The following is a 13236-nucleotide window of genomic DNA, read 5'->3' on the forward strand; positions in this document are numbered from 1 at the left end:
AAATACAGACAAAAAAAAAAACCCAGTTGAGATCACTTGTAAAATTTTTGCATATAAGAAAACCAGTAAATCTGAACCCCAAGACCATAAAAAAATTAAAAATGCATAATCTGTCGGTACACAAGAGCCCCAAACCGCAATCGGCTTGGGCTAGTTACTCACCGGGTTCAAACCAGCCCCAGTTTGTATATGTGACCGCGCCCGAGGAGTCATCCTGGTTCATCCACTGGTACTCTCCTGTGCTCTTGATGTCCTGCAGGCCTATCCAGAAATACTGCGGTTCTTTGCTGATGTGCTCCGCGAGCAGACGGTTGATGAAGGCCTGCTCAAACCTAAACAGGGCCGAGAAGTTTGAGAGACTCGCTGCTGCCACAATATGAAAGGAGCATTTTTTTTTTTTTAGCTCAACATGCAAACGCACTCAAGAGATTTTAAAATGTCGTGCAGTTAGGTGCAGTGGTGGTAAAAAGCCAGGCCAGCTTCAGTTCTACGGTTTTACACGTCGGGACACGGGAAATAAAATGTTATCTAATCCCCAACAGGGAATAAAATATCACTTTAATGCAAGCTTCGGTGTCATCGACCACTATGTTATGTAACCAACAAAAGCCACATAAAGAAAACTAAATCTCTGCATACGCTGTTTTCATGCACTCACTGTGCAGAATATTAGATCATTTTACCACTCTGTTATTTATAAACAGACATATTTGTTGTGGGGGTTTTTTTCTGTGAGAGGGAAAAGGGTAGGAGTCCACTCAGTGGACAGCAATAAGTGTGGGAGGGGCAGTGTGTTACTACCCTATACAGGTGGGGGCAGGGAAGCTTTTGCTGGCATCCCATTACAAAAACTTGAATCTGTAAGAATGGCACGGCAGAAGATTGTAACCCTCGGTACAAATGGATACCAGCCACCAGTCGTCTCAGGAGAGGACCGCCCAGCAGTTCTTGGCTGCTCTCCTCACATTTCCAAACGCCCAAGAACCACGTCTCGGACCCCCAAAGCCGTGTTGGCGTGTTAAAAGATAAAGTTCCTAACAGCGCATTCAGAAAACAGAGGTCACCAACAAACGATATGGTCTCAGGTTTAGACAATTGTACGTGTGTCCATAATTTAAAAAGTGAAGGTACACAACATAAATCCACCGTAAACTTCCCTGTACAGTTTAGTAAGTGTTTTTCTCGTAATTGATATCCCTCAGTGGGCTATCGATTACAGAGACCCAGAAAGTACCAGATAACTTCCTCATTTTTTGACTTAAAGAGACTTTAAACATCAATGCATTATGAAGAAGCACCAGATAGCGTTTATGTGTTAATGGTGGTAAGCAGGCCCTACCTGTTTCTTATAGTGACGTTGCAGTGGTTTTTGAAGGGTACTTGCTCGGTCTGTACCAGATAGCAGGAGTTGCCATGCCTCCTCCAACCCTGGGTAATTGAAAAGAGTAAGACTTGGGTAAGACAATCAAATTACGTGCAAACAGGGACAGAATCCCACATCCATTCCTTATCAACATCTGTGTCATGAAAACAGTAACGTCAGCGTTTCTTTTTAATATCGATGCAAATAAAAATGTGAATGGCGGTTGCATCCTTAAAGTGTTTATCGTCATTTGTTAACCAGAACGTGATGGGAGCATATTGCCCAGGCTCAAAACAGTTGTGAAAAATAACACAGCAACACTTACATCTTTATAGTTACATCCAGCCTGTGTTCCCGACTCGTTGAAGTCTCCTTTCTTCTGACACATGAAAGACAGCTTGTTGGAGCAATCTCCGACCCGCCAGCCATGAGTCTGGAAAAACGAAAGCACGCCATAAAAAAAACACTTATTTTTAAAAACACAAAAACAAATACCATCTTCTCATTTGATCCTTTTGATGTAAAACACATACAGCGAAGAAACAAAAGGTTATGTCAACAAGACAAAACACACACACCTCCTGATAGTAGAAGACACAGGTGACATCCTGGGCATGCTGGATGGGTTGGTCGTAGTCCCAGTAGGTGAAGTTGACGGGCTCCTGGTCGGTCCACCTGAAGATGGTGGCGTTTGACCCGTAACCCCTGAGGCCAATCCATGTGCCAGCAAAGCTCTCCTCTGCAAGGCACCGGAAATAAACTTAGGGAGAACTCCAGGAAACACTTTAGATCAGGCTAAAGCCGACGATGCTGAAACACACTGAGGTTACAAGCATCTGTTTGGTCAAAAGTTCTGGCGACAGTAAAAAGATAAGGTATAAGTGATGAAAGGAGCCGGTATAGAAACCAGCCAAGCAAACGTTAATGATTCATTTCAAGCACATGAGTGAAGTTGCCCCCCCCACCACCTTTTTCAATTCAGACGAAATTGGTGTCAAACGTTTGTGCTACGTTTGTGCTGGTTTGTGCAGCAAAAATGTTTGTTAGTGCCGCTATCATTTTTTTCCAAGATAAAATTAAATTATTCATATTCAGAGGTTAGCAACTTATAATTTATAAGAAATTCACAGTTTCAGCATGAACAGATGTTCACTGACCTTTGATGACCTCTACAAAAGTATTATTAATATTATTAATGAAAATGATAGCAGTACAAATACAATTTTTTTGCTATACAGAAATATAAATATATAAATAAATATATAAATAGATATATATATATATATATATAGAGAAATAAAGAAAGAAAGAGAGAGAGAAAGAAAGAAAGAGAGAGAAAGAAAGAAAGATAGAGAGAGAAGAAGAGTAGAGAAAAAAGAAAGAAAGAAAGAGAGAGAGAGAGAGAGAGAGAGAGAGAGAGAGAGAGAGAGAGAGAGAGAGAGAGAGAAAAAGCAGAGAGAGAGAGAGAGAAAGAAAGAAAGAAAGAGAGAGAGAAAGAAAGAAAGAAGAGAGATAGAGAGAGAGAGGAGAATAAAAGAAAGAAAGAAAGAAAGAAAGAAAGAAAGAAAGAAAGAAAGAAAGAAAGAAAGAAAGAAAGAAGCGAAATAAAGAAAGAAAGAAATAAAGAACGAAATAAATAAATAAAGAGAAAGAAATAAAGAAATAAAGAAAGAAAGAGATAGTAGATATAGATATCGAGGCTAGAGATAGAGTATATAGATGATATATATGATAGATATATATATATATATATATAGTATATATATAATATATATATATATATATATATATATATATATATAGGGCTGCACAGTGGCGCAGTAGGTAGTTGTTGCCTTGCAGCAAGAAGGTCTTGGGTTCGAGTACACCCCTGGATCTTTCTGCATGGAGTTTGCATGTTCTCCCTGTGCACGCGTGGGTTCTCTCCGGGTACTCCGGCTTCCTCCCACAGACCAAAAACATGACTGTTAGGTTAATTGGCTTCTCCAAATTGTCCTTAGGTGTGAGTGTGTGCTTGAATGGTTGTTTGTCCTGTTTGTCTCTGTGTTGCCCTGCGACAGACTGGCGACCTGTCCAGGGTGTACCCCGCCTCTCGCCCAGTGAACGCTGGAGATAGGCACCAGCACCCCCGCGACCCCATGAGGGATATAGCGGTTCGGAAAATGGATATTTTGGATATATATATATATATATATATATATATATATATATATATTAAAATGCATATTTTAAAATATATAAAATTGTTGAACTGATATCATTTTAATGATAATAGTTTGTAGTGGTCATCAAAGGTCAGTGAACATCTGTTCATGCTGAAACTGTGAATTTCTTATAAATTATAAGTTGCTAACCTATTAATATGAATAATTTAATTTTACCCTGGAAAAAATGATAGCGGCACAAACAAAAATTTTTGCTGCACAAACCAGCACAAACGTAGCACAAACATTTGAAGCTGTTTGTTGAAAAACATTTTTTTGGAACTTAAAAACACTGCATGACAAAATACATCAAACAGATAAAAATTAAGAAATGATTTAAAATTATTTTTCCACATCTGAAGCTCAGTGCTACCATCTGCTGATTAAAACAGCGCCCCTCGTGGACAATATAGGAACTGCAGATTTTCAATTAAACAAAGTACATGTTTTTTTCAATTGTTTTATCATTCTCTTCCTTTTATCTCCTCTCTTTCTTTCACCTTTATTTTTTCCTTCTTGTTCTTCCTTTCCTACTTTCCCATTGTAGTGTCCATATCATTTGAGATATTCCCCGCATGAATCATAATAAAACTATTCACATTCATAAATCAAGCGGAGCACTATGGCAAAAGCAGTACTGCTCCACTTGTGAAAGTCAAATCTGATGAGCTCTCTTTGGCATTAAGACAACAATTCTTATTGCCACATTGCCAGACAGGACACTGGGGGGAAAAAAAATCATTGTTGAATAATGATAATGCATTTAGCCACCGGGACGGACTAAATTGTTCGGTGGGCTGGAACCGGCCCGCAGGCCGTATGTTTGACACCTCTACTTTAGATGAACCTAACTTTTTCTACTGGATTCATGGGCTGACCAGCGACTCCGCTTCTTTACCTACTGTTATGGATAAAGTCAAAGGAGGTTGTTTTTCCCTCCGTTTTGAGAAGGTTCACCAAGTATGTTGGGTTGGATTTGGTATCAGTATCAGTTCTCCAGTCTCCGTCTCCAGTTCCTCTTTACCGGCAAACCAATGGTTTCATTCGTCTATGATAAGTCAGGAAGTTTGTGGTCTTTCCAGGCTCAAACAGAGTCATCAGGTTTCTGTAACCATCGTTTTTTTTATAACACCCAACTTCCCCTGTATGACTGTAGGAATTCAACAAGCACCGCCTAAAAAAAGCTGCTCGAATGACTGGTGACAGTAGAGAAAAAACGAGAAACACCTTCCAAGTCCAGTTCCTATGAATCTTTTTTTTTTTTATTCTGGGACTCGCAAACAAATTTCTCCTGCACCCCAAAACTTTTCACATCAAAAGGAAATTCGGACAAGAGTGTCCAACCCTTAACAAGACCCTGAACCACTTCAGGACCACCGAACGCCGGCGCCTTACCTGCCGGGAAATACGTGCTGATCATCTCGATGTGGTCGAAGGAGTGGAAGCTGGCTAGATGCGCTCCTCCCTCGGTGCTGTTGCAGTACTCTTGAGCATCTGGAAAGCTCCTCTTTTCGGCGGCGTCGCTTATCAACTTGTAACACCAGCCGTTCCACGGCACCCAGCCCTCTGCACACACCGTCTGGTTGTCTACCAGAGGGTCTGAGGGGAGAGAGCAGGCCAGGAGGAGAGGTTGGAGAGGACATCACAAAACATTAGGGGTTTAAAAAAAAAAAAAAACCCTGCTGGTTACAGGTCATTGTTCTTTTTACGGGGACGTGGAGCCTGGGTTAAAGAAATCCAACCTAAACTGTGGCATGGATTCATATCAGCAGACTTTTTGAAACTACAGGCAAGACGTTTTTCCCTTGCGCCTTTATATATGTCACAGCTTCACTCCTAAGACAAACAGGCGGTAGAAAGAGAGCGCTTCCTTTCAACCCACCTGCGGCTGTGGCGTCAGACGCTTTCACCCTCTTCTTGCAGACGTACGGCAGCCGCTTGTTGCAAGACTTGGACTCGTATTTCTGTCTGGAATTCAAGACGCCGCAGTCCGACTCAACAAGTCCGAAGAGTGGCATTTCTGACAAAAATACAGAAAAGATTATACGTCGCCATAGACTGAGCAGAATGATAATCACACATGTCAGCTGAGGGAAATAGACAAGAAGCATAAAGCAACGCGTACATCTGAAACCAAATGTTTAGAAGACGCAAAAGACATTGGTGTCTTTGTCTGACGTGAAATCAGACTAAGCTTTTGTACATTGTATGCAATCTTCTGGGGTTTATTTGTATTTTTTCTATACAGAAATGCAGGGGGGGAAAGGCACATTTGTTACAGTGACAATCCACCCCAGTACTACCAGTCGCAAACCCTGATACACTGTAAATCATTTCAACCATTAGGCGTCTATAACGAGAAAGGGCCAAATTCTTGACATTCCCACTAACACCTACTGTAAATAATAATAAAAAAAGAAATAAAATAAAAATACAATCGCTGGCAGCTTTGGCACAGGCAGCCATTCAGCGCCGTTAATGGGTTATTCAGCAACACCAACAATCCCAGTGGCACACTGTGTCCAACAACAAGGCACGCACTGCTTCTTTGTAACACTGCCCGCATTGTTCCTCAGACTGACAGTAATGTTAGTGGAAGAGCGCCGCGACGCAAAACCGCGACAGGATGGAGCTCCGAGCGTGCAACGGGTCTGCAGCTGGCGGCTGAGACTTCTCCTTTTGATCCGAGGAGCTTTTAAACTTTCACTATTACGCCACAAGATGCCACACATGTCGATTTATATATACATGAGCTCTGAGTAAGAGACATAGAACACAGCAAAAAAAAATAAATTAAAAAGTCCCACCTTCCTCCCAGCGCAAGACGTAAAGAGGGGAGCCGTCTGACCACTGCCACCCCTGGGAAACGTCTAAGTGGTGAAGGCCGATCCACATCTTCTCGGGCATCTGCCGGAGGCCGTCCAACACTGCGGAGTCAGGAGAAATCAAAGATATCGAAATGTTTCAATTTGACCCACCCAGGAAGTGTGCAACTGTTGGCATTAAAGTAACGCAGCATCCTTGAAAACGGCACACACACAAACAAAAAACACATGTTCATCGAGCTCAGTCCTTTCTAACAATGTAGACAACTTTGAGATATTTTAGAGACTGTTGAGGCGAAGAGCAAAAACCAAGCCTGGTGTCGCCGGTGGCGTGTGACATAACAGTGCTGGGTTGTTTTCTACGCTGCGACCCAGTGTTGTAGTCAAGTCACTATGCCTCGAGTCCGAGTCCAGGTTCGAGTCTCCAGTGTTCAAGTCCGAGTCAAGTCCAAGTCATTAAAAAAAAAAATCAGAGTCGAGTCCGAGTCAAGTCCACTACTCATCCGAGTCAAGTCCGAGTCGAGTCACTATTGATCCAAGTCGAGTCCAAGTTCCGCACTAAAGTAAGCATAGCCTACAAGTTATAAACTAAAAAAAAAAATCCACACTCCACCACATTGCACTAATAATTTAGATATTAAAATCATACACCAAATAATATTCCAATGACATATTAAAATTATAGCCTAATGATATAAAAAAAGTCGAGTCTTTTTCTCAATTTCCGAGTCAGAATGATCTGAATGTAGGAGTCCGAGTCCAAGTTCGAGTCATCAGTGCTCAAGTCCAAGTCAAGTCACGAGTCTCTAAATTTAGCTAATGACTCGGACTCGAGTTCGAGTCTCGGACTCGAGTACTACAACACTGCTGCGACCTAATATCTACGTGAAGTTCATCACTGGGATGAATAGTATTTTTTTTTTGTTTTGTTTGTTTTTTGTTTGTTCAGAATGTCATCCTATTAGGGACAGGTTTTGTTACAAACGAGCAGATTCCTGAGTTGTGGCCAAAAGGGGGGGAAAACCAGAAGACGTGCAGCCTCTAATTATGAAAATAAGCAGCTGGGAAGGGGGGTGGGGTGTGCGACTCATATCACAAAAAAATAAAAAATAAAAGAAAGAAGAAAAAGCATGAGAAACTAAGAATGCTCCCGATGAGGGATAAACTCTTGAATACCGCTTGAATAAAAAAAGAAAAAAAAAAAAAGAGTGGGCGGCTGCAGCTCATTGGACTGGGGGCATCACTCTCCTATTTTCTTCTTCTTTTTCTACAGAGTTGTTCAGTTCACTCTGACATCTCTCACTGGCGCTAAAACCTGCTTCAGCCATTTTTCTGTCGATGGTTTCGGTAACATAGCTGTGGAAATCTTGCTGCGCGGCCACCAAAATGTAGAGAAGGAGACGGGGAGAACAAAAGGAGGACATAGATGAAAGGGCCTCTGTCCCAACAGGCACATTCACAGCAACTGTGAAGTTGTGCCTCGGACAAAAGGGAAGCACCATGAAAGCTCGCTTAATAAGAAGAGAGCTGCCTTAGCAAGATCAAGGCCATTAGGGATTTAGGCAAGAAAATGGAAAAGATTCCAGTAAATAAAGCTTCCTTTATGCTTTTTTTTCTACGAGCACAAAGTCAATGCGTTTGAGAACCCGATAGATCTTTGTTTACGCTTTTCACTATCAGACGGTTGGGTAGGTGAGCAGCAAAGTAGGGAGCGGGTGGTGCTTGTAGAAAACAGCGGGTCTTACAGGCGCTGGAGTTGAGATCGGTCTCCGACAGGCTGAGAAGGTCGGCTCCCTGACTGCGACACGAGTGCAAAGCTTCGTGCCAGGTCACGGCGGCGCCGGAAACAAACTCGTAGCAGGGTCCCTGGGCTGGCCCGGAGAACAGGGTCTGGCAACCCTCCTCTACAAAGTCGTGGAGACAAAGAGGCCAGTCAAATCATACGCAGATGACAATGTAACTTCATGTGATTATCTGACAGAACTTCTATGTTTACAATTATAAAGACAGTAAATTAAGTACAAATCATGACATTTTAAGTATAAAACCAATAACAACAACAACCTACCAGGTATTAGACAGTACCCAAACTTATTCTCATGGTCGTAGTCTGGGGACGTGGCACACCAGGACATCCGCGGGTCCTCTGCGTCAGGAATGCACCCATGGTGCCAGCTGTTGTTGTACTTGAAGGGGAACTCGCATGGAGCTCCCGCAGAGTTCCCTCTGGTGGTGTGAACAACTGCACAGACACGAGCGGCAAGATTACACCATGACAGTGGCTGTGAAACTCAACCTTGCTCTTATAGTTGGAAACAAAAACAGGCATTTCTTTTTTTTTTTTTTTAGGGACAAACAGAACATCTTTCCACACAGACCTCTACAGTTTAATGCACAGCAATAGTTTGAAGTGATAACCCAAAACCGGCGCGGTGCCTCATAATCAATTGAGAGAAGACGAAACTTGAGAGGTAGCAGCGTGAGGGGCGGCAGGAGGCTGCAGGGAAACACAATCTGCCCGAGCCGTGATTCCCGACCCGGGGGGACCCTGGAGGCCTCTTGGTGGGTGGTGGTGAGCTTTGATTCGGGGGCTAGACTCTAATTGCCAGAAAGACCGTCATATATTGTCCAAACTAAACAAAACGATACAACCCTACGATGATCAACATTAACCATTTCACTTTAATTGCTTTTATACACATGATGCATGTCGGGGGACAGATATACTAGTACACCTATAAAAAAAGTGCATTGAATTGACTATATTCCACTAATTTTCTTTTTGAAATATATAAAAAAAAATCTCTCATTTGCTTCTGAAGTGGGATCAACGGGTATTGGGATTAAAAGTTAAAAACAGAACCACCGCGCCACCCTTTTGGAGAATCCCAGGGACATCACGTTCCTCATTCTGCCGCTCGCTCCTTCCGCCGCAGACGAGCTCCACCAGCGGCTCTGGATGATGAGGCATATTCCAGCGTTATACGGGAAAAGTCCTCTCCCTTTAAGTGCTTCCTCCCCCGTCGGGCCATGTCCGCTCCGATTGGTCGGCTCGCTCAGAAATGTGAGGCACGAGCTCATTACTTGATTGATGTGAGCTAAAAACAGTCACAAGTTGCACAATGCTGTAATGACTCTCGCAGGGATTTAGGGAAGGAAGTACAAACTGCAGCACCAACGTCCAGCCGAAGTGTTCAAACCGCCTCCTACACTGCAAAAATAGACCTAAAATTAAGACATTATTTCTTGAAATGAAACTATTTTTCCTTGATTTGAGCAGGTAAATAGGACAATTTTCCAATGGCATAAGATTTTTGCACTTAAAATAGGAACAATTTATCTCCGTCATCTTATTTCAAGTGCTGGATATCTAATTATCTTATTTTAGGGGTAAAAATACTCATTCCATTGGCAAATAATCTTATTTACCTGCTCAAGTCAAGGGCAAATACATTCATTTCAAGAAAATTTTACTTATTTTTAGTTCTCTTTTTGCAGTGTATCTGGATTTGAACAGAAAGCTGTTTATGGCACCCGTCAGTCATAACATTTTGACTGCCCTTTCAGTACTCACTAGGATGTTATTTTGTAAAAAATAAATAAAAAAAATAAAAAAATTTTTTTTTCTTTTTTTATATAAAAACAGCGCATTTAAACGGGCTTCATTTGTCCTCTTCAGGTGAAGTGGAAAAAAAAAGAAGTCAGGGTATTGTTTCAGATCCTATTCATCCTCTGTGTGCTGAGCTCCAGCTGCTTCCTTCTGGGCGTGGATCATGGTCTGCTTAGATGCGGCCCCAGCAGGCAGCCGGGCCCACCAGAACCCATCAGGTGGGAATTTGGGGGCAGTTCACTTTAACATCAGGCCTGAAGGCCTTCAATCAAAAGATCAGAATTATTCTTCAGCAGTTCTACAAAAAACAGTGCTTTAAGTGGAATAAAAAACACTAAAAATAAGTGTCGGTACTCCCTTTTTAGGAGCGGGGGGGGGGGGGGGGGGTCCAGCCAGAGTAAAATCATAGTTATAGTGATCATAATATCTACATATTTAAAATACAACTGTTTAAAACATGTTGTTATATATAAACAAAAATATTTGCTCAAGAAAGAAATGGACATCTCTCCAGTGGTCCGCCTGAATGAGCTCAATATGTAACCGAGACGTGAAAAAAAAAGGAAACTGAGCTACAGGTGATACTCGAGTCATGAGTTGAGCAATTAAGAAAGGATGGCAATGTTGAAAAAAAACCCCCCAAAAAAAACCAGCAATGTTGAAAAAAGAACAAGAATGTTGCAAAAATAACTTTTTTTTTTTTTTTTACACTTTTAGCACATGCAGTCGGGGGGGACAACCCTTAAACAACAGTAAACATCTTTTAATAAATGAAAAAAAAACATGAAAAATGATAAATGCAAGAGTACCAAAGACATGAGAATTGACTTAAAGTTAAAGTCTGTCAAGCCAAACTTTACAGAGGCTTTGCAGTTTTGAGAATCTCTGTTTTTTTGTTGTTTTTTTTGGGGGGAGAGGGGGGGGGGGGGGGGGAGTCCTGTTGTCATGGCTCTGACATTTGTGCTTGGGGTGAGTTTGGATCTCGGCAAGCATCGAATTAAAATCCATCTTAAAGCCAGTTTGTAGGTTTTCCCAAACAGGACAATGTTAACAAAGATGAGCTCCCTGTAGCTGTAAGCGGTCATAATCTTAAGGCTGATCGGTGTTCATGCCTTATAAGAAGCCAACTGATACAGATGCTATAAGACTTTCTTTCGAGGTTCTTGTGAGATCAGATCAGACTATTTTTTTTTAACAATTCATGTCTTGTTATTCATCTGAATGATTTCAACCTGATGGCATCCTGTCACCGAACGTTTTGCAGAGGTTGCATCAACACCGTGCACTGAATGATGCCCGTGCAAAGGAAGTGGAAGCTGTGCGCACTGCACAACCTTAAAACACTCGTCACACAGTGGATATCTGTACCGCATTCGTTTTGTTGCCGTTTTCAGATTTCACTGAGCGTGCTTTTTATACCCCGTTTAGATTTTCTTTTTTTTTTTTTTGCTTTTGTTGGATATCTTAGTTTTGACATCTTTATTGGATGGCTTTTAGTGGGTGCAACATTTCCGGAAAGATTATCAGGGCCCGTTTTACAGGCAAAGATGCCGGCCTGTGTCTGTTTTGCACAGGCCGGCGATGCGAGGCGGATGCTGTGGAAAACAGCTGGGAGGCGGCGAACAGGCAGGAAAGTCAAGTCTCTCCTCGCCATCCCTGACCAAACTGGTTTAGTCAGATTTTTGTGATTGGGAATTTTTAAAAAAAATGTTTTTAAACAAGTAACTGGTTGGTGTTATTTTACGTTTTTTTTTTTTATCTACTTTTAGACAAGAAACCTTTTTTTTTTTTTAAAGAACACAATTTTAGACGCATTTTATGGTTTACCTTCTGTTTGGTTGTCTCTGTCGGCCATACCAGGAATATAACTTAACAGCTAGATCGCCGGTAGTCTCTGTTCCCTCGGTTCTGATCCACTCGCCCTCCCCAAACCCCTTGTTCAACAAACCCTGGGGTGTAAAGCTCACTCCCACCGGCTTGGGCTTTTTCTTTACGCTAGCACAAAGGAAATCCCCCAAAAAAGTCTGACATAACGTGCAGTCCCACACAGAAGATCAGAATGACAGCAATGCAGCCAGGTAACCAGTCAAGCTATTGCTCCAAATGTGCCTGAACATGTTTGTCTCAAAACGACAGCTTGGAAGGTTGTTGTGTTGTTTTTTTTTTTTCCTTTTGGTTTTCTTTTAAATCACAGACGCAGCACAGAAATCTGAGCATTTACTTCATGTTCACTTCAGGGAGTAAATGTTCTCAGCAAATTGAATTTGGTGCACTCTGTATAAAATGAATTTAATAGGATTTTTACCCCCCCCCTTCCCTCTCCAATTTCCTACAGGATCAAGCAGCCGGTTGCACTGCAGGCGTCCTGCAAGAGAGGAGGCAACGCTTACCACGGTAAGGCCTCCGGCAGATGTTGTCCCGGGATCCTCCTCGAACCCAGCTGTCATTGGAGTCCCGTTTGAGGCCAACTTTGTCTTTGGCGACTGTCAGCTCCATCTGATAGATGGTGTACACCATCCCGCCGAGGCAGCGCCACGACAGAGGGCTACTGGAGCCGCAGTCGACCAGGGAGAGCATCTTCGACTCGACGTTCAGCGCCAGGCAGAGAGACGTGTCCACGTGGAAGAGCCGGTCACCCGAGCCCCACTTCCACAGCTGGGATCTGAGGGTGGAGTTGCAGGGGGCGACGGTCAAGTTTTTGGAGGTCCCCGTTCCCATGCATTTACCTGTGGCGGAGTGCTGAATGGTGAAGGCATCTTCATCTGAGGACGAGACAGAAAGATCAGTTCGGTCTTTTGTTGTTATTGAAATAAGTTCATACTCAAAATATATATATATAAAAATCCGTCTCAAAGAACAGAAGTGTGTTGATATCAATATTTTTCTGTATGTACAATACACAGAAAAAAAAAGGGGCCACCGGGTTTCTCACTTTGCCAGCTCAGCTGATGCTAAGTTAGTTAACACTTCGTGGGACGTATTTGCTCTCCGGCGTTGGCTGGTTTTGGATTTTTGACTTTTAAGCAACTTATCAGATCCACTGTACAGGGTTTGTTTGCATACAGCCTTTGGCTTCACATAAACGTCGTGGCAGAGCGGCTAACTGAACAGGGATCAGCACACCAGCGCAACCAGTTCGTCTGAAACCCTTCGCCATGCTAGCTGGCAAATGTGCTGCATGAGGCAGAACGTCTATAGAGGTTTACAACAAGAAAAACAACCCTATGGTCACAG

General features: G+C 42.5%; 1 protein-coding gene across 1 annotated transcript in view; it reads right to left on the reverse strand.

Moving 5' to 3' along the window:
- ly75 (lymphocyte antigen 75) overlaps nt 1-13236 on the reverse strand; it is a 29970-nt gene that overhangs the window by 15087 nt on the left and 1647 nt on the right. Inside the window, exons 3-12 of the mRNA XM_036136096.1 lie at nt 12393-12764; nt 8461-8634; nt 8138-8296; nt 6375-6494; nt 5450-5587; nt 4963-5166; nt 1942-2102; nt 1689-1796; nt 1340-1428; nt 163-332 (exon numbers count right to left, since the gene is read on the reverse strand). Coding sequence (XP_035991989.1) covers nt 163-332; nt 1340-1428; nt 1689-1796; nt 1942-2102; nt 4963-5166; nt 5450-5587; nt 6375-6494; nt 8138-8296; nt 8461-8634; nt 12393-12764 — 1695 coding nt within the window. The remainder of the gene's footprint in view (nt 1-162; nt 333-1339; nt 1429-1688; nt 1797-1941; nt 2103-4962; nt 5167-5449; nt 5588-6374; nt 6495-8137; nt 8297-8460; nt 8635-12392; nt 12765-13236) is intronic.

The sequence above is a fragment of the Fundulus heteroclitus genome, chromosome 4, assembly GCF_011125445.2.
Source record: "Fundulus heteroclitus isolate FHET01 chromosome 4, MU-UCD_Fhet_4.1, whole genome shotgun sequence".
NCBI classification, from domain to species: Eukaryota; Metazoa; Chordata; class Actinopteri; order Cyprinodontiformes; family Fundulidae; genus Fundulus; species Fundulus heteroclitus.